This window comes from Ranitomeya variabilis, chromosome 2, assembly GCF_051348905.1.
Source record: "Ranitomeya variabilis isolate aRanVar5 chromosome 2, aRanVar5.hap1, whole genome shotgun sequence".
Taxonomy (NCBI): Eukaryota; Metazoa; Chordata; class Amphibia; order Anura; family Dendrobatidae; genus Ranitomeya; species Ranitomeya variabilis.
This window is the reverse complement of record NC_135233.1, coordinates 484,580,813-484,603,483: the sequence shown is the minus strand read 5'-3', so window position 1 is coordinate 484,603,483 and position 22,671 is coordinate 484,580,813. Positions and strand designations below refer to the sequence as shown.

Here is a 22,671-nt window from a genome sequence, read left to right as displayed (position 1 = left end):
TTTTGTTGTCAGGTTCCTATCTCATATGTTACTAAAGGGGTTATTGATAAGTTTGAACTCTGTTCCAAATTTTGCCATGGGGCTTCACGATCACTTTTAACTTCCTAGTTTATAATACCAGTTACTTACACATTCTAAGTCCAGAGTTTGGCAAGTCTTCTGACATTCAGCTCCTTTTTCTCCCACAGAAGCATTGGCACAGTCAAAATAAACCATATTTGTTGGACACACTAAAAAGATGAAGTGATATGAGACTGCACAGTCCTAAACGTGACAATGGTATATTAGGTACTGAAAGATGTTATGACAGCATATAAAGAGCGCCTGTCAGCAGGATTTTGCCAACTAAACAAAAGGCATGGTCATATTTGCACTTTGATACTGATTAAAATTATACCTGCTGTCAGGAATACGATGTATTTGATTCTATATTATCACGCACACTGAGCTCTTCTACATCCATTAGGTCTGTGTACAGGTACACGCTGTGGACTTTCTGACCCCTTCTCTCTTCCCCCAGCTGCCTGTGGGTGAATACACTTCTCCTCTGCCTGCCAGCTCTGTGTAATTCTAAAGAATTCCCCCTCCAGCCTGCATGCAAGACACCCTACGCAAGAAAATTGTCACCATTCCCATGTTATTTAGGTGTATCCATATAAATGGCCCACCCAAAAAAGTTTGCCTCATCACTGAACAAAATGTTCTGTGTAAACTGAGGGTCCTATTCCAATTTTTGTTTTACCCATTCTGCAAATTCAGTGGACCGATCTGGGTCATCCTCGTTGAGATGCTGCAGCAGCTGGATTTTGTAAGGGTGCCATTTGTGAGTAGCTAATATCCGCCGAAGGGATGTTCGACTGATGCCAGATCGGCATGCTGAATTTGCAGAATGGGCAAAACAAAAATTGGAACAGGACCCTCAGTTTACACAGAACATTATGTTCAGTGATGAGGCAAACTTTTTTGGGTGGGCCATTTATATGGATACCATTGTTTTTCTTGTGAAATTCTCAATAAGTTTGATGTGTCACATGACCCTCTTCCCTTTGGAAAAATTAAAGTTGGATCCAAAATGTCCGCCATGGTCATCACCCATCTTGAAAAGATTTCCCCCTCCCATACACTAATGTGCCACAAACAGGAAGTTGATATCACCAACCATTCCCATTTTATTTAGCTGCATCCATATACATGGCCCACCCTGTAGTTTTTGTTTAATCTGTCCTTGAAGTTTTCATTTAATGATATTTTTGTGCATCGGGCTGGGACTGGTGGTGGGGTCTTATTTTGATGCTCTGGCCCCTTATTCATCCTCCAGTGTGAATGACAGGTCACTGATCCATCATTTACCTACTGCCTATTTTAAACATTGCACCTGCGCAGCCAATGCAGTGATCACTGAAAAAATCATTTCATCTGCAACAAAATGGCGCAGAAAGAGGCACATTCACGGTTGCATCAATCATCAAGTCTAAATACTCAATCTGCACATGTGCTGCCCACTGAGTACAGAGGACCAGTGTGGGAGTGTGCAGAAGACATTGTCTTCAGCGCTGTGCACAGTATACCTCTGATCAGTATCAGGGCTTGTTCATACAGCCTGATATTTCCGCTACTGGAAAAACCAGTACCAGAGATTTCTATGTCCGTGTGTCTGTATGTTACATACATGTGCAGTTTGTGTGCCACATCAGTGTAACACTTACCGCAGCCTGAGAAAAGCAGTACAGTTCACACTGTTCCCACACACTGGGTGGTAAAGACAGTTCGATTTATTGTCCCCTTCTCTCCCTGAGCTCAGCGAGAGCAGGCAACAATGATGGGAGATGTATTCAGCACTCGCTGTGAACATCGTGTGTAGAATAAATAATTTAAAAAAATGGCATGGGTTCCCTTGTAATTTTAAAAACCAGCAGAGGGAAAGCCCACAGCTGGGGGCTGATGTTAATAATCTGGGACAGGGGACAATATTCTAAAAGGTTCCCAAGCTGTTAATAACAGCTCACAGCTGTTTGCTTGGTCTTTACTGGTTAGTAAAAAATGGTTTAGAAAAAAATGACCAATTGTCCCCCTATAAACTCTGACCAGCAAAGGTAAACAAACAGCTGTGTGCCGATATTAATAGCCTGGAAAGGGGCCAGGGATATTGACACCTCTCCCAGGCTAACAACATCAGCTATCAAACGTCCCAGAAATGGGGCATTCATAAGTTGTGCCAAATCTGGTGCTTAGCCTCACCCTTCCCACTTGCCCTAGTGCTGTGACAAGTGGGATAATGGGGTTGGGGTTGATGTCAGCTGTTTTATGGCTGCTTACATCAAGCCCAGAGGTTAGTAATGGAGAGGAGTCTTTAAGACACCCCCATTACTAACCCCATAGTCATATTGTAAAATATACACAGCAAGAATAAAGACCTTTAATTGACAAATAGACACATACACCTTTATTTGAAATATACACCACACCCTCTTTTTCCAATTTATTATTGTCAAAATTAAAATGAAAAAAATAATTCTCTCCTGTCCGACACAATCCATTTGTCCCACAAAGAACTCTTTGCTCTGCTACATTTGGATTGCATGGCTGAACAGTGGCATGATGAGACTGCTCAGCCATGAATCCGGGACACACTAAGCTGAATTTGGGACGCAGCTTCAGAGATGAGCGGTAAAGTCATAGATGTTACCGCTGGCCACTGCCAGCGTTCCCATGCTCAGTTCAGTGTAAGCCAGCTGATGAACTGTGGTAACCTTCATGAAAATTCTCACGCTGCTAGTGGTGATGTCATTAAGGTTGTCCCGTTCATTTGAATATGTGTGTAAGTGTCTCTGGTAAGTGTGAAAACTGCCCCCACACGTACTGGAGACACTGACTGTGAAGAAGGTCTTATCATTAAAAAGAGAACAAGTTCAATCTCACTGTGCCACCAATGCATTAAAATATATAATGTCTTCTTCTGTGCCCTCTAGCACTGGTCCTCTGTACACAGCAGGTGGCACATGTGCAGATTGAGTATTTAGACTTGCTGAAGTGGAAGAAATTGTATAGAAAAATGTACGTCAAGCACAATAATCAATTGAGATCATATAAAGAAAGTTGTGCAATATATACAAGTATGGATAATATTCATAAAGGTTTATTAAAGTAACAAAATAAACATAATAAATAACAGCTGAATTGAAATGATGGCGCATGTTTTATAAAATTATTCAGAGGAAATACTATAAATATGCCCAATAAAAAAATAGTAATACCAATAATAAATATATGTATGATTCATAAAAAATTTATACCCCAACAAAGCACCATAAACAGCGATATAAAATATTAAATGCCACCAAAATGAATCTAAAAAATCAACTGATACAAAAAATAATAATAACAAGGTGCCAAAAAGAGAAACAGTGCAAAGGTGCAAAAACAATTAAAGGGAACCTGTCACCCCCAAAATGGCTGGTGAGGTAAGCTCACCGGCATCAGGGGCTTATCTACAGCATTCTTTACCTGAAAGAGGAGAAAAAGACATTAGATTATACTCACCCAGGGGCGGTCCCGCTGTGGTCCGGTCGGATGGGTGTCTCCGGTCCGCTCCGGCGCCTCCCATGTTCATTCCATGACGTCCTCTTCGGGTATTTACGCCGCGGCTCCGGCGCAGGCGTACTTTGTCTGCCCTGTTGAGGGCAGAGCAAAGTACTGCAGGAAAGGTCAGAGAGGCCCGGCGCCTGCGCACTGCAGTACTTTGCTCTGCCCTCAACAGGGCAGACAAAGTACGCCTGCGCCGGAGCCGCGGCATAAAGACCCGAAGAGGACATCATGGAATGAAGATGGGAGGCGCCGGAGCGGACCGGAGACACCTATCCGACCGGACCGCAGCGGGACCGCCCCTGGGTGAGTATAATCTAACGTCTTTTTCTCCTCTTTCAGGTAACATCGGGGGCTTATCTACAGCATTACAGAATGCTGTAGATAAGCCCCTGATGCCGGTGAGCTTACCTCACCAGCCATTTTGGGGGTGACAGGTGCCCTTTAAGAAAATAGACCTAACTGCACAAAAAACTGTGATAATCGTATCACAAAGTGCTAATAGAAACAAAATGCTTTAGTGCATGCACTGCTGTAAGATCGTTAGTATAAGGTGCTGTTTAAGAGGGGATTCATATCAGAAACAAAAAATCAATTAGTCAAAAGGGCATTGTTTACTTAAAAACGTGCTGCCCGGTCGCTATGCACCTTTCGGCGCCAGCCTTCTTCCGGGGCGTTTTACTTTAATAAACCTTTATGAATATTTTCTGATAGATTAGTTTACTTGGCAAAATCCATATGACAGGTTCTCTTTAAAGGTTATACATTGAGATGAGTAGATTAACCTGCAGAGGATCACGTTTGAGTCGAATTTCCTTAAATCAAACTCAACATTTTTAGGATTCATTTCTCTCTCTATCAATGGAGAAAATTTGGCGCAGCTGGATAATTTTAATGTGAAACGATCCGCTCATCTCTATTTATACATATATTTACTATAGAACGATGACCTTCGGCACTCAATAAGTCACAAAGAAGTTCTGTTTCAAAATAATTTCCAATTTAATTCACAGCCGACATAATAGGATATACACTCACCGGCCACTTTATTAGGTACACCATGCTAGTAACGGGTTGGACCCCCTTTTGCCTTCAGAACTGCCTCAATTCTTCGTGGCATAGATTCAACAAGGTGCTGGAAGCATTCCTCAGAGATTTTGATCCATATTGACATGATGGCATCACACAGTTGCCGCAGATTTGTCGGCTGCACATCCCAAAGATGCTCCATACAAGGCAGGATGGATCCATGCTTTCATGTTGTTTACGCCAAATTCTGACCCTACCATCCAAATGTCGCAGCAGAAATCGAGACTCATCAGACCAAGCAACGTTTTTCCAATCTTCTACTGTCCAATTTCGATGAGCTTGTACAAATTGTAGCCTCAGTTTCCTGTTCTTAGCTGAAAGGAGTGGTACCCGGTGTGGTCTTCTGCTGCTGTAGCCCATCTGCCTCAAAGTTCGACGCACTGTGCGTTTAGAGATGCTCTTAGGCCTACCTTGGTTGTAACGGGTGGCGATTTGAGTCACTGTTGCCTTTCTATCAGCTCGAACCAGTCTGCCCATTCTCCTCTGACCTCTGGCATCAACAAGGCATTTCCGCCCACAGAACTGCCGCTCACTGGATTTTTTTTCTTTTTCGGACCATTCTCTGTAAACCCTAGAGATGGTTGTGCGTGAAAATCCCAGTAGATCAGCAGTTTCTGAAATACTCAGACCAGCCCTTCTGGCACCAACAACCATGCCACGTTCAAAGGCACTCAAATCACCTTTCTTCCCCATACTGATGCTCGGTTTGAACTGCAGGAGATTGTCTTGACCATGTCTACATGCCTAAATGCACTGAGTTGCCGCCATGTGATTGGCTGATTAGAAATTAAGTGTTAACAAGAAGTTGGACAGGTGTACCTAATAAAGTGGCCGGTGAGTGTACATCACACTGCACCTTAGCACCGGGAGTTCGCCGACGAATACCCATTACAGCGTAGGAGATGTACTTAAATATTGCAACCTGGCACTGTTCTCACCATACCGCATTAAATCAGCAGGAGCACGCTGGTGGATACCTCTTAGGCCGGGATCACACATGCGAGAAATACGTTCGAGTCTCGCATGGTGATACCTGGCATTGCCGCCGTCACTCAGGAGCGGAGAGTGCGGCCGCATAGCAAGACATGAGGCCGCACGCTCTGCTTGACAGAGACGGCGGCAGTGCCGGGTATTACCATGCGAGACTCGGACGTATTTCTTGCATGTGTGATCCCGGCCTTACAGACACACTTGATAAAGGCAATGATGCCGAAGCTTTGGTTGGATTGATGTCTTTATATCCTATTATGTCGGCTGTGAATTAAATTGGATATTATTTTGAAACAGAACTTCTTGAGTGCCGAAGGTCATCGTTCTATATTATATTACTCCATTTTCCTTTGAGTACCATCCTTGCATCTAGAGTGCACCACTTTTGATCGACTAAACCATACATATATTTACAAAATCACACAACCATTGCTATGTAACATACAATGCACCGGGCAACCACAAGAAACTGAAAAAATGTATATTTAGTTACCTGCATTAATTGGTACTTTGCCAATGCAGTATAGTCTGCCACTTTGGCATGTGCTGAAATGAAGAACATGAACACATAATTTTTATTTTCTTAATTTATTTTTGTAGATATGGGATTTTTCAATTAGGTCAATTTAGTAAAAAAGGTACAAAAACACCAGTAAGAGACAAGAAGCGTGAATCCCTTGAGATCAATTTAACTTCAATGTAAATTTAATTTAGTAAATGTGTCATAAAGTCGCCAACTAATTATTCTACGTAAATAATACTGGCGGCAACATATAGGGATCATCTGACTTGATGCGTTTACTTACCACATAGCTCCACAGTCATAAATGACCTCTCCTGGTGACATCATTGATCCTTTGTAGTAACAGGGACATTGATTAGCAGGAACGCAGGCTCCGCTCTCATCAAGGTAGGTTCCTCTTGGGCAAGCACAGCCATCAACAGAAGGAAACTTGAATTTGCAGCTGGGGTCCGGTTCACTCAGTGAACGGCAAGTTTTCTGGCAAGTTCTAATGGAGTAGTGATAGGTGCTGTTCTTCGAGCATTTCTTTGTATATTTATCTTGAATTAGAAAATACAGATGACTGTATTAGTAATTGTGATACGTAAATGTCCCATTGACCCATGGATGAATTGTGTCAGAAATTATATACAGAAAGGAGTCCAACTGAAGACTTTCTTGAAAACCTGAAAAAAATGTCCCTGTTAATGATATCTTTATGTTACAATTAGTGTTGAGCGATACCGTCCGATACTTGAAAGTATCGGTATCGGAAAGTATCGGCCGATACCGGCAAAATATCGGATCCAATCCGATACCGATACCCGATACCAATACAAGTCAATGGGACTCAAGTATCGGACGGTATTCCTGATGGTTCCCAGGGTCTGAAGGAGAGGAAACTCTCCTTCAGGCCCTGGGAACCATATAAATGTGTAAAAGAAAGAATTAAAATAAAAAATATTGCTATACTCACCTGTCCGACGCAGCCGGGACTTCAGCGAGGGAACCGGCAGCGTTGTTTGTTTAAAAATCGCGCTATTACTTGGTTACGTGAATTCCCGGCTTGTGATTGGTCAGGTCGGCCATGTTGCCGGGACGCGGACCAATCACAGCAAGCCGTGACGAAATTACGTCACGGCTTGCTGTGATTGGTCCGCGTCCCGGCAATATGGCCGCCCTGACCAATCACAAGCCGGGACGTCACGGGAGGCTGGACACGCGCTCATTTTAAAATGGGCGCGTGTCCAGCCTCCCGTGACGTCACGGCTTGTGATTGGTTGCGCCGCGATCAACCAATCACAAGCCGGGAGGCTGGACGCGCTCATTTTGAAATGGGCGCGTGTCCAGCCTCCCGTGACGTCACGGCTTGTGATTGGTTGCGCCGCGATCAACCAATCACAAGCCGGGAGGCTGGACGCGCTCATTTTGAAATGGGCGCGTGTCCAGCCTCCCGGCTTGTGATTGGTTGACCGCGACGCAACCAATCACAAGCCGTGACGTCACGGGAGGCTGGACACGCGCCCTTTTTAAAATGAGCGCGTTTCCAGCCTCCCGTGACGTCACGGCTTGTGATTGGTTAATGGCGGCCATGTTGCCGGGACGCGGACCAATCACAGCAAGCCGTGACGTATTTTCGTCACGGCTTGCTGTGATTGGTCCGCGGCCCGGCAACATGGCCGCCCTGACCAATCACAAGCCGGGACTTCGCGTAACCATGTAAAAGCGGGAATTTTAAACAAACAACGCTGCCGGTTCCTGCGCTGAGGTCCCGGCTGCGTCGGACAGGTGAGTATAGCGATATTTTTTATTTTAATTCTCTATTTTACACATTTTAACATTAATGTTGTTCCGATACCCGATACCCGATACCACAAGAGTATCGGAATCCCGGTATCGGAATTCCGATACAGCAAGTATCGGCCGATACCCGATACTTGCAGCATCGGAATGCTCAACACTAGTTACAATTCCTCCCGAGATTTCACGCATGGCATGTTAGCATGTAGCTACATTTTCTACGAAAAAAGTCTACTGAAAAGTTTTGTACAAATTCCGCAGAAATTCAGTGGAAAAACCTGCATGATTTACATTAAAAGTTCATTAATTATTTAATCCAGGTTTCACCTCTATTATTTTTGTTCAGCATATGGACAAGATATATTAACATGTAATCAACTTTACTTTTGTCATAAAACCCTGCAAATTCTCCACCCTCGAATTTGGAAATACATTTTACTACGTATCTGCAACTTTTGCACAGAGCTCTAAACCTTTTTCTGCTGTTTTTTTTAAAAGACAGGTTTGGACCACTACTGGGAATCTCAATTCCAATAATTTTTGTAAAATGTCATTTGTTTTTTTTTCCCTCCTGATATGGGGCAATTAGCATCTGCCTTATTTAGTTCATGAAGCAATTTCCTTAAATTCAGGGCTAGGTTTAACTCGGCTCACATTCTGTAATGGTTAGTATTTATTATTAATAATAATAATAATAATAATCTTTATTTTTATATAGCGCTATCATATTCCACAGCACTTTACACACACTATCATCACTGCCCCCACTGGGGCTCACATTCCCTAACAGTAGGTCTTTGGAATGTGGGAGGAAACCCACGCAAACTCGGGGAGAACATACAAACAAAACAGATATATGTATATATATACACACAGGGTATATATAGGTGTGCGCTGGTACAGGTAACGAGACGGATAATAAAAACTTAAATAGTGCTATTAAAAGAGCTGAAGGACCTTTAAAAAACAACTTGAAATTATAAATAACCCTGAATAAAGGTCTGACATTCAAATGGGTGCTACTAAGCACCCGGTGTATTCACTTCAAAGAGCGTAATAGAAGCTTTCAGAAAAAATTCCTTCCTACCTCCATTGCTGGCAGTCTTAGACCTTGATTCTGTTCCAGAAGCTTTCCGGCAAATAGGATGTGAGATATGAGCAGGTGGCTGCCCCGGCCGGCGGCAAGCCACCACCAAGAGTCTTCCGGGTGGGAACGGGATCCTGCAGAGCCGCCGCTGTGTGCAGTAGCGGCGGTGAGTACGAGCGGTGCGCAGGACCTGAGTGACGTAATCGCCACGTGACCGTAATCCCCGGAGAGTGAGTACGAAGTGCAGCTAGGACCAAACAACCAACGCGTTTCGGAGAAGCCTGTCTCCTTCCTCAGGGTTGGTCCCTGCCTCGTACTCATCAACCTTATAAAGCTGCTTGATAAGGACTGTTTCATTAAAAGCCAAAAAGTTCAACATTCACATTCAATCCTCTCGGTGCCAGAGTGTCCAAGATAAAAATCCATTTTGTCTCTGCCCGTGATATTGCTTTTATAAAGTCGCCACCTCTCCAATGGCGGTGTACCACCGCAATGCCTGTTATTTTCATCCCTTGCAGTGTTCCGCCATGATATTCCAAAAAATGTTGGGAAAGTGGATGACCCCTAAATTTCTTTTTAATGTTCCGGATATGTTCATTCATCCTTGTTTTTAAGGGTCTTTTTGTTCTTCCCACATAAAATTTGCCACATGGGCATTCAATGGTGTAGATGACCCCTGTTGTGCAACATGTAATACAGTCCCTGATTTGAATAGTCCTATCTCCTTTTTTTATACTTGTGCATTTCTGTGTTGTTGTTAGTTTGCATGCATTACATTTGCGGCATGGAAAAAAACCTTTCAGTTTAGTGAGTGTAAACGAAGGCTGTATCAGAGGGACTTTTTTCTGGACTGTAGGGGCAATCATATTTCCCAGACTTTGACCCTTCTTGTATACAAAATTTGGCCGATTGCTAATGTTTTCTCCCAGTATTTTATCATTCTTTAGAATATGTCAGTGTCTACTGACTATTTTGCGGAGAAAATATGAGTTTGAATTGTATTTAATGATAATAGGGATGGATTCCAGAGTTGTTTTTACTCTTGGGGCTGGATTAATAAGTTCCTGTCTAGGTTTACTCACAGCCATTGTTTTTGATTTTTCTAACATTGTTGCATTATACCCTTTTTCAAGGAATTTATTAGTCAATATTTGTGATTTTGCCTCAAAGTCCTGAGGCCTAGAGCAATTTCGGTGGATCCTGGTAAACTGGCTGCCTGGACAATTTTGGTGGATCCTGGTAAACTGGCTGCCTGGAGGGAGGCTTGCTTGCGAACCTGGTCCTCTGGCGGTGTTTCATTGATGATGTTGTTTTTATTTGGTCTGGTGGATGGGACACACTAAATCAATTTTTAATGGATATTAATAAAAATCAGTACTTTTTAAATTTTACCTCCACCACCAGTACCACGGAAATCAATTTTTTAGACTTAAAGATTTTTATTGAAAATTTGAAAATCCATACTTGCACCTTTACTAAACCAACGGACACTAACAGCTATATCCCTCCCTGGCTGGCTGCTTAATATTCCAGGCAGCCAGTTTACCAGGATCCACCGAAATTGCTCTAGGCCTCAGGACTTTGAGGCAGAATCACAAATATTGACTAATAAATTCCTTGAAAAAGGGTATAATGCAACAATGTTAGAAAAATCAAAAACAATGGCTGTGAGTAAACCTAGACAGGAACTTATTAATCCAGCCCCAAGAGTAAAAACAACTCTGGAATCCATCCCTATTATCATTAAATACAATTCAAACTCATATTTTCTCCGCAAAATAGTCAGTAGACACTGGCATATTCTAAAGAATGATAAAATACTGGGAGAAAACATTAGCAATCGGCCAAATTTTGTATACAAGAAGGGTCAAAGTCTGGGAAATATGATTGCCCCTACAGTCCAGAAAAAAGTCCCTCTGATACAGCCTTCGTTTACACTCACTAAACTGAAAGGTTTTTTTCCATGCCGCAAATGTAATGCATGCAAACTAACAACAACACAGAAATGCACAAGTATAAAAAAAGGAGATAGGACTATTCAAATCAGGGACTGTATTACATGTTGCACAACAGGGGTCATCTACACCATTGAATGCCCATGTGGCAAATTTTATGTGGGAAGAACAAAAAGACCCTTAAAAACAAGGATGAATGAACATATCCGGAACATTAAAAAGAAATTTAGGGGTCATCCACTTTCCCAACATTTTTTGGAATATCATGGCGGAACACTGCAAGGGAAGAAAATAACAGGCATTGCGGTGGTACACCGCCATTGGAGAGGTGGCGACTTTATAAAAGCAATATCACGTGCAGAGACAAAATGGATTTTTATCTTGGACACTCTGGCACCGAGAGGATTGAATGTGAATGTTGAACTTTTTGGCTTTTAATGAAACAGTCCTTATCAAGCAGCTACAGTATATAAGGTTGATGAGTGCGAGGCAGGGACCAACCCTGAGGAAGGAGACAGGCGTCTCCGAAATGCGTTGTTTGTTTGGTCCTAGCTGCTCTTCGTACTCACTCTCCGGGGGTTACGGTCACGTGGTGATTACGTCACTCAGGTCCTGCGCACCGCTCGTACTCACCGCCGCTACTGCACACAGCGGCGGCTCTGCAGGATCCCGTTCCCACCCGGAAGACTCTTGGTGGTGGCTTGCCGCCGGCCGGGGCAGCCTCCCGCTCATATCTCACATCCTATTTGCCGGAAAGCTTCTGGAACAGAATCAAGGTCTAAGACTGCCAGCAATGGAGGTAGGAAGGAATTTTTTCTGAAAGCTTCTATTACGCTCTCTGCTCTTTGAAGTGAATACACCGGGTGCTTAGTAGCACCCATTTGAATGTCAGACCTTTATTCAGGGTTATTTATAATTTCAAGTTGTTTTTTAAAGGTCCTTCAGCTCTTTTAATAGCACTATTTAAGTTTTTATTATCCGTCTCGTTACCTGTACCAGCGCACACCTATATATACCCTGTGTGTATATATATACATATATCTGTTTTTTTTTATGCTTACAAACCTAGGTGGAGGTTTGTTGGTACTGCAGCAGGTACTGAGAATAACGGTGACAATTTGCGCCACCATTCTTAAATTTTGATAGAACATACAAATGGCTTGCAGATGTTGTCCTTCATTTTTTGTGAATAAATTTGAGTGGAATTGAATTTTACACAAATCTGCTTTCATCAAATACAAATTTCTCTTCACTTCCCTTCCCTTCCGAGTGGATTTTGCAACGTCAGCCCCTGGTCGCCATTTTTTCTGTCATTAAATTCATGGAGATTAACTTTTCCACAAATCAAATTTTCAGGTAAATTTGACCGATCCTTTCATTTATAATTTCCTGCAAAAAATAGTGATATGAAGATATAGTAAGGTTCTATACTTACCACAGATGGCATCTCTCCACCCTTCTAGGACCACTCCCTCTGCGGCACAGGCCCGTACGTAGGCTCCTAATGCTGCACATACACTGTCCTCGCTCTTTTCATAGTTACAGCTGTCATACATACAGTTCTGTGAGAAGTCATTGACAAAACGGAGTCAATTTAGACACTGTCACTTAAGTGTCTGACTATACTGTACATAAACGACAATGTTTTGAATATTTATTAGTTTATTAACCTTTTAGTGACCAAACCAATTTTCACCATAATGACCAAGTCAAATTTTTGCATTCTGACCAGTTTCAATTTATGTGGTAACAACTCTAGAACGCTTCAATGGATCCCACTGATTCTGAGACTTGCGTTTATTTGTCAAAATATCGGAAATTTGGCAAAGAATTTGAAAATGTTGCCATTTTCAAACTTTTAATTTTTATGCCCTTAAATCAGAGAGTTATGTCACACAAAATAGTTAATAAATAACATTTTCCACATGTCTACTTTACATCAGCACAAAATTTGAAACATCAATTTTTTTGTTAGGAAGTTATAAGGGTTAAAATCCGACAAACGATTTCTAATTTTTACAACAAAATTTACAAAACCATTTTTTTACAGACCATGTCACATTTAAAGTGACTCTGGGGGCCCTATATGACAAAAAATACCCCAAAGTCATGCCATTCTAAAAACTTCACCCCCAAGGTACTCAAAAACACATTCAAGAAGTGTATTAACCCTTGACGCGCTTCACAGGAGCTAAAGCAATGTGGAAGGAAACAATGAACATTTAACTTTTTTTCACTAAAAATTTACTTTAGCTCCAAATGTAATATTTTCTCAAGGATAACAGGAGAAATTGGACCCTAAATATCGCTGTGCAATTTCCCCGGGTTATGCCAATACCCCACATGTGGGGGAAATCCACTGATTGGGCACACGGAAGGGCTTGGAAAGGAAGGAGCACAGTTTGACTTTTTAAGAACAAAAAACGCTAGAATCACGAGTGGATGCCATGTAGAGCCCCTGATATTTCTAAACAGTGGAACCCCCCACAAGTGCCCCAATTTTGGAAACTAGACCACTTAGGGAATTTATATAGATGTGTGATGAACCCCCAGGTGATTAACAGAAGTTTATAATGTAGACCCGTGAAAATAAATAAAAAACACATTTTACCAACAAAAATGTACTTTTAGCCCCAAATTATTTGTTTTCTCAAGGGTAACAGGAGAAAAGGACCAAAAAAATTAGTTCTGCAGTTTCTGTTTGGGTGCATGGCTTGGCTCGGAAAAAAGGGGTAATGTTTTTGAATGCAGACTTTGATGGAATGGTCTGCGGGCGTCATGTTGCATTTGGAGAGCCCGATTTGCCTAAACAATAAAAAAAAACACAAGTGACCCATTTTGGAAACTACACCCCTCAAGGATGTTATCCAGGGGTAAAGTGAGCAATTTGAAACCACAAGTACTACACAGAATTTGATAATATTAGGTAGTCAGCCATTTGAAAATTTTCAGTTTTTTTTTACGAAAATGTTGTTTTAGCCCTAAAATTAGTAATTTTCACAGTGGATAATAAGAGAAAATGGACCCCATAGTTTGTTGTATAAAACCTTTCCTGGTTTTGTATTTAGCAAGAGGGCAGGGGTTAATTATAAAAAAGATGAGCATTTGGCATATATGTATTGCATATATATGTATATATATGGTGTTTCTCATCACAGTGACAAGGTTGGTGGGGGGTAGGGTTCTTGGAGTTGACGCTGATTGGTCAGGGGAAGGAATTGTAAGTAAATTCCAAGCAGTTGGAAATTGTGTGGGGTTGATCTGGCATTTGGTTATGGGCTCTGGACGGGGTTTTACCCCAGGAGCTTTTGGTGGTTAGTCTTCCTGGAACGAGATGAATGGTGCCCTCGAGCTGGTGATGGACGGCTGAGGGTAAAATGGTGGTCGAGGTTCGCTTGTATTTTGTCAGATAAAAAAGCCAGATCTTTTAGCTCCAAGAACCCTCCTCTCATATTTACATACAGATTGTATTAATATTTATTGTTATATGTTATTGTTTGTTAATAAAATTGGCCGCTGTGGCCAAAATTTATGCAAAGAGTATAAATAGTATTGTTTTTATTTAAAGGGGGTGACTTTTTTTACGGATTGGTTTCAGGATGGAGGTTGCAAGGTAAGAAGCAGCATTCGCCATACGCGGTCAAGGAAAGAGCACTATTTGCTTGGGATAGATTGTGAATCCTACGTCACATTTGAAGAGCCCCTGACATGTGAAAACAGCAGAAACCCCCAGAAGTGACCCCATTTTGGAAACTAGACCCCTCAAGGAATTCATCTAGGGAGTTTAGTGAGTATTTTGAACCTGTAGGTGCCTCACAGAATTTTATGACATTGAGACATGGAAATATGAAATTTTAGTGGTAAAAATGTAATTTTTGTGTTAGCTGCAAATTTGTCAGGTACACAAGGGTTAATATGTGAAACTAGACCCCACAATTTATTGCGCAATTTCTCCCAAATGCAGTGCTGCCCCATATGTTGACAGAAATTACTTGTTAGGCCACACGCTATCTCTGAGAAGGAAGGAGCGCTATTTGGCTTTTGGACCACAACTTTTGCTAGAATAGTTTGCTGGTGATATTTGCCTAGCTCAGAATGTGACTGAAAACCCCCCAAAATGACCCCATTGTAGAAACTGCACCTCTCAATGAATTCATCTATGGCTGCAATGACCATTTTGTAACATCAACGATGTGCTTTATTCTGGAGAATTGAAAATCTGCCAGTCTATCACCCATACATTGTACCCCCATACAGTGTAGAGCCCCCATATATTGTAGTGCCCCCATACATTGTGCCCAACTTGTGCTTATAGCGATATGCACTCGTAAATTAAGTGCCTTCTCTCCATTAAAATAATGCCAAATATATGGCCTCTTAGTGTGGCTTAGGCACAGTGGGGCTCAGAAGGGGGACATTTGGATTTGAGAGAGCATAATTCACTGGATTTTATTTGAGGGGGCAGGAGCCATGTCACTTTTCCAGAGTCTTTTTTCTACCAGTAATGTGGGAACCCCCTATAGTTCCAGTGACAGATGATGAACCTGAGTCGGAGCTGGTATTGTGCGGGATAAATTAGGGTTTTTATTGGTATTTGAGGTATATAATATTTTTTGATCTCTTCCAATATAAGGCTGGATCACATTCTTGTGTTCTACACTGAGCACTTAAGTGGGGGTTTCCGTGTAAAACCCATAAAACTGCGATTTAGATGAAGCCCTGGAAGAAGCCACCATGAGGCAGATGGAGACACTTCGTACTCCGTTTGGTGTCCGCTTCGGCGGTCTCCATCTTTTTATGCGTGCAAAGATCTGTTGCCGCTCACACTTGTGCACTAAAAAGACATCTAAAATGACTCCATCTGCCACATAAGTTTGTGGTTCCATCGGGGTTTTGTCTGAATTGCAGTTTTGGCAAATTTACACGGAAACCCCCGTCATAAGAGTTCAGCGGAGTGTACATGATAAATGTGAGCCGATCCTTATTCCGATTCTTGGGAGGTAGAATGAGCAAATAGACAGCAGTACAAGAACAGTTATTTTTATTTTTGCGCTGTTCACCGTGCGGTGAACTATAAGTGATGAGGCGGATTTATTATTCTGGTTTGTGCGATTACAGCAATATCAGATTTACATTTTTTTAGGTTTTGCTGCTGTCACATAATAAAAATGCTTTTCTGTAAAAAGTGTTTTTTGTCTCCATATTCTCAGAGCTGTATCTTTTTTTTTTTTGGCAACCAGAGCTGTATGAGGGGTTATTTTTTGAGGGACGAATTGCAGATTTTTTTTGTTACCAGTTTGGGGTACATAATAATTTTTAATTGCTTTTTATTCACATTTTTCAGACACAGAATGAACAAAAACCAGTAATTCTGTTATTTCTTTTCTTTTCTTTTTTTTGCATTGTTCACCGTGCAGTAAAAGTGATAAGACCAATTTGTTTGTCGGGTCGGCACTATTACAGCGATACCGGATTTATATAGTTTTTTTTTATGATTTGCTATTTCTGCACACTAAAAACAATATTTTAGCAAAATGAATTTGTTTTTGCATTGTCCTATTCTGAGAGCTGTTACTTTTTTTTTTGTTGAATGAGACATATTAGGGCTTGTTTTTTGTGGGATGGTTTGGCGTTTTCATTTATACCATTTTTTTTGCATATGACATTTTGATCGCTGTTTATTCACTTTTTTTTGAGTAACTATGATGAAAAAGCAAAATTTTTATTGTTTTTTTAAATTTTTTTATGGCATTTGCTAAACAGAATAAATAGCATGTGAGTTTTACAGAGTATGTCGTTACGGATGCAGCAATACCAATTATGTGCACATTTTTTTGTTTTATCAGTAGTGTTGAGCGATACCGTCCGATACTTGAAAGTATCGGTATCGGATAGTATCGGCCGATACCCGAAAAGTATCGGATATCGCCGATACCAATACCCGATACCAATACAAGTCAATGGGACACCAAGTATCGGAAGGTATCCTGATGGTTCCCAGGGTCTGAAGGAGAGGAAAGTCTCCTTCAGGCCCTGGGATCCATATGAATGTGTAAAATAAAGAATTAAAATAAAAAATATTGATATACTCACCTGTCCGGAGGCCCCTGCACCTTACCGCTGTTAACCGGCAGCTTCCGTTGCTTAAAATGAGCGCGTTTAGGGCCTTCCATGATGTCACGGCTTCTGATTGGTCGCGTGCCGCTCATGTGACCGCCACGCGACCAATCACAAGTCGTGACGTCACTGACACTCACTGACTCAGCCTGTGAAACCCAGTTTATTGCTGGATCTCATGGGCTACCATACTCTGGGGTCATCACATGACCTCCACGTACCACAGTAACCATCAGGACCTGTGATTCTCATTGCGGGGGTCTGATGGTTACTAAGGGGGTCTTGCGACCCCCTTGTAACAACTTAAATACAGCTGTCACGATTGACAGCGGTATTTAAGGGGCCCCAATTGGTCAAAAAAACAGTCCGGTCCGATACTGCAGGGTGTCAGCTGTCACATACAGCTGACACCCGCAGGAAACGCTGCCCTTATTCTCTGATTCCTCAGTGCCGTTAAAAAGCGGTGCTGAGGAATAAGTACTCTTAATGACCACAATTAAAAGGCGTATCAGCAGACGTTAAAGGGTTAATGCCAAATGCAATGATTAAAAATGTTTAAACCGTAGACAGAAATCAACAAAAGCAAAATCATATGGCAAGAAGGAGCTAACAACATTTAAATACATAGTAAACGCAAAGCAAAAATATTCTTCACCTACAGTTTGATATATTGTTGGATTCACAGTCGTATGACAAGGTGCAAATGGTCCATTGCTGTCCAAGAGCAGAGAACACCAGTGCTGGGCAAACCTCTCTGCAGGAATCAAAATTACATTTTATCTATTTGTTATGAATTTTCAAATATTTGTAAAATACATAATACTGAGGAGCAAGCAGTAACATGCAAATTAAAGAATGAGATCCGCTAATGGTAAATTCCTGGTCTACATACCATTCTCCATGCTGAGCGAGCATGGATTCTCATAACTGTCTTTAACATCTGCACAGTTTCCAAAACTCTTCCATGAGTTGGCAAAAGCAGAAGCTGTTCCTTCCAGAACACCATTGGCAGCTCGGAAATCATCAGTCCGGATGTTGTTGAAATCTCCACAGAGACCTGTTGATCAGAGAGTAAGATTCCTGTTTAACGTACACAGGACCTGACTTATAGATTTGTACGTGTTGCATTTGAAGCTGCATCAACCACGAGAAGCCAAGGTTCAGCCCCATAATTTCTCCTATTAAAAGCAAATGGATCGCGTAAATAATAATAATAGTTTATTTACTAAACAAAACAAAAGACTTGGGTATACTAATAGATCATAAACTAAACAATGAGTCAACAGTGTGATGCAGCAGCAAAAAAGGCAAATGCAATTCTGGGATGTATTAACATAAGCATACAGTCTAGATCACGTGAAGTCATTATTGCCCTCTACTACTCTTTGGTCAGACCTCATCTGGAATACTGTGTCCAGTTTTGGGCACCCCATTTTTAAAAAGACATCAACAAACTGGAGCAAGTTCAGAGAAGAGCGACCAGAATGGTGACTGGTCTGCAAACCATGTCCTACGAGGAACGGTTACAGGATTTGGGAATGTTTAGCTTGCAAAGACGAAGACTAAGAGGAAACTTAATAGCTGTCTACAAATATCTCAAGGACTGTCACATTGTAGAAGGATCATCTTTATTTTCTTTTGCACAAGGTAAGACTAGAAGCAATGGGATGAATCTGAATGGGAGGAGACACAGATTAGATATTAGAAAAAACTTTTTGACAGTTAGGGTGATCATGATCAATGAATGGAACAGGCTGCCGCAAGAGGTGGTGAGTTCTCCTTCCATGGAAGTTTTCAAATGGAGGCTGGACAGATTTAGTGAATCCTGGGGGGTTGAACCAGATGACCCAGGAGGTCCCTTCCAATTCTACCATTCTATGAATGAAACATGTTCTTTTTTATCTAATTTTACTTATAATTTCTTTGTTTTTAAGGTTGAATGTGGACATAAGTCCATCGAGTTCAACCTATGATCTAGCCTACTGATCCAGAAAAAGGCAAAAACACGATGAGGCCGACACTATTAGCTCCATAGTAAGGGAAAATTCCTTCCTGACTCCACATCAGACTAGCTCCCTGGATCAACGTCCGATCACAGAATCTAGTGCCCACAACCTGTGATATTATATTTTTCAAGAGAGCATCCAGGCCCCCTTTGTACTTTTGTAGTGAATAAACCATCACAACATCAGGAGACAGAGAGTTCCATAGTCTCACTGCTCTTACAGTAAAGAATCTGTGTCTATGATTATGATTAAACTTTCTTTCCTATAGATGTAGAGAATGCCCCCTTGTCCCCATCACAGGCCTAAGTGTAAAAAGATCCTTAGAAAGATCTCTGTATTGTCTCCTCATATATTGTGTATTGCAATAAGATCGACCCTAAGCGTTCATTTTTCCTAATTGAATAACCCCAAGTTTACTTTTTGAATGCATATTTTTTATTTTATTTTGTACATGGTTATGGGGGCAGCCATCTTGCCTGAGATACAGTTACAAGTATTTAGAGATATGTTTTAGAGCTATATGGACCATACGTGACAATCATCTGGAGATGACTCTTTGGGACCAATTCATCACAACTTTAATGCTATGTGCATATGTCCGGAATTGAAATTTCGCCGGCAAATCTGCAACTCTCTGCTGCGGGAAATACGCATGTGGAATTGGCATGCATTTTCCCGCTGAACACTAGCATTTTGCAAGCGTAAATCACTTGCAGAATGCTAGTGTTTTCTAAGCGATCTTTAGCATCGCTTGGAAAACTGATTGACAGGTTGGTCACACTTGTCAAACACAAGTGTGACCAACTTTTTACTGTTGATGCTGCCTATGCAGCATCAATAGTAAAAAGATATAATGTTAAAAATAATAAAAAAAATAAAAAATCATGATATTCTTACCTTAGGCGGCCTCCGCTGTCTTCCCAATTTTTACGATGCTCCCGCCAGCTCCAGTTCCCAGTGATGCCTTGCGACAATAAATCCAGATGACGTAGCATTACGCGAGACCACTACGTCATCACAGGTTATTGTTGCAAGGCATCACTCGGAATGGGAGCTGGCGGGAGCATAGCTAAGGCCTGGGCAGGATCCGGGGGCCGCCAGAAGGTAAGTATATAACTATTTTTTATTTTAATTGTTTTTTTTTTTACACAGGATATGGTGCCCAGTCCCTGGAGGAGAGTCTCCTCTCCTCCACATCCGGGTACCATCCGCACATGATCTGCTTACTTTGTGCATGGTGGGCATAGCCCCATGCGGAAAGTAAGCGGATCAACGCATTCCTATGTGTGCGGAATCGCAGAGATTCCGCACAAAGAAAGAGCATGCTGCGTATTTTTCTGAAATGCGATTCCGCCGCAGAAAAATACGCAGCACAGCATTGCGGAATCCCATTGAATTCAATGGGTTGTGTTGTGTATGCATTTTCGCAGCGTTTTCACTGCATAAAAACATGGCAAAAATGCATACAATCCGCAACGTGTGCACATAGTCTTACTCCAGAAAAGAGACATAACAGCTTTGAAAAATTTTAAAATATTTGTCCAACATAGAGTTGAGCATATATTTTGCAAATTTTCATGTTTTCACGCCAGCTTGAATCAGCTCTGCCAAAAAATGGGCGGAGCTGGGGAGAGTTTTGCATGGCATGTATGTATTGCAGACATTTGTATGGCAGTAACATTTCTGGCTCAGCGCTCACCACTCAAAAGATGTGCCAAATTCATTAAGCGGTGTGCGCCTCTTAATGCATTCAGCGTCTTGTACTGCAGTAAGACTGGCATGGCATGGCATGGGTGTGCACTTACACCAGTCTTGATGAATCGGCCCCACTGACTCTTGAAATAATTTTTAGGTATGCTGTATGATCGTTTCAGTGGTCAGTGTGCAGGGAGGTGAGAGAGGTTATGCTGTCACCAATGACTATTGTGTAACATGTGATCCTATATTATCTATATAACTTCTAGTTATCTTTCATTTTGATCCTACCTTACAATAGGATAGAGAAAAGTGATTGGGAGAACAGGAAGTGTCAGCCTACTATGAGAATCTGCAAGATTTCATGTTTTTTTTCTTAAAATAAAGAAAGTGACATGGAAAAAACACCAAAAAAATCATAAAACATGATTAAGATAAAAATTTACGTAAACCGGCAATTTCCATTTTCTAATGACACACATTGCCTTTACATAATTTGGATTCTTAGTAATAGATAAGCTATGAACTTTAGATGTGTTTTAGGAGACTTTGAAGCAGAAGAGAAACATGCGTAATTGTCATAATGGAAATTAAGTACAAAATTGTTATGAAGATGGAGGAGGTGGACTGAGCAGAATACTGACTCAAACTTATGGTGTTGCTGTCAGAGGCTACATCATCTGTTATGATTGAGGCAACTGATGATGTGACATGATTTTCATTATGCACTCCTAATCGATAAGCTTGCCAGAAGCAAAGGAGTAAAAATAAATACACCTAATTATATCCCATATAATGCCATGAAGGGAACAACCAATGAAAACCAAACAGAGAACCTTCACAAAAGGCCAAGTATTGATAAAAATATTTATGTCTTTATTGAAAGATTATAAAATTAAAAACAAGGAAAATACCACAAGAGACCAAATGGTGGGACACCCACAGCAACTGTGATAGAAATATATATATCATGTAGATCTCACTTGCATGTATACCCCTCTATAATCATATATACTCATATGCTCACAGCCAATATATACATTATAATCAATGGATTAAAATGGCTGACAATGAACTGATATGAGCCAGACAGATTGTGTGGGGTTTTCCATCTCTCAAAAGCAGAACAGTGTCAGATGTATTAACTGCTGATCAAATGTCTCATCTTTGTCCTACATACAGAGGTACATTTTAGTTCCTTAATCTGCAGTCATATGAGCATTAATCACAATATTCCATATATGTTTAGATAACCAATGACAGAGGAGCTAGACAATATGGTAATTAACTAACCACCCCTGACAACCCCTAACCACTCCTTTCTATGTGAAAATATAAAACTATGTATGTACAATAAAGTACCAGTATTGATGGAATGTTGTTCTGTCACAGTTGTGTACAGTCCATTCTTAATGAGCGCTCAAAATACTCAGTCTAATTGGGAGCGGCCGCAGCACACACAGAGGGATAAATTTATCCAACCCAAATATTTCCATAACATTAATGGCCCCCAACAGTGAGGCATGGATGAAACGCACACGTGGACCCACTACTGACCGGAAAGAAGGAGGTTGTAGCCGTGGCCTTGGCACAGGGGCAGGAGACTGCGCAGCTCCATAAGTAAGGTAAGAAAATGTTATCATCTTACCTGAAAGTCCCCTGTGCCCAGTCCTTGTCTATGCCTCTTGCCGGTCAGGTGTGTGGTCACCAATTCCCAGGTAGTGCAAAAAATCCGTAGCCACGAATCGAAGCCCTGGGAGGTGTCTGCTGTGTGCCGTGTATATGTTCTATGTTTGTGTAAGATCCGGGAGAAGGAAGGAAAAGTGACTTGTTTTTGGTGGCTGGGTA

The 22,671-nt window shown here is 41.4% G+C and overlaps 1 protein-coding gene across 1 annotated transcript in view; it reads right to left on the bottom strand.

Moving 5' to 3' along the window:
• The window catches only part of LOC143806873 (mucin-5B-like), a 201,423-nt gene that overhangs the window by 120,426 nt on the left and 58,326 nt on the right, over nucleotides 1-22,671 (bottom strand). Inside the window, exons 13-18 of the mRNA XM_077287852.1 lie at nucleotides 18,015-18,179; nucleotides 17,782-17,876; nucleotides 12,441-12,567; nucleotides 6,468-6,723; nucleotides 6,155-6,207; nucleotides 130-230 (exon numbers count right to left, since the gene is read on the bottom strand). Of these exons, the coding sequence (XP_077143967.1) occupies nucleotides 130-230; nucleotides 6,155-6,207; nucleotides 6,468-6,723; nucleotides 12,441-12,567; nucleotides 17,782-17,876; nucleotides 18,015-18,179 (797 nt within the window). The remainder of the gene's footprint in view (nucleotides 1-129; nucleotides 231-6,154; nucleotides 6,208-6,467; nucleotides 6,724-12,440; nucleotides 12,568-17,781; nucleotides 17,877-18,014; nucleotides 18,180-22,671) is intronic.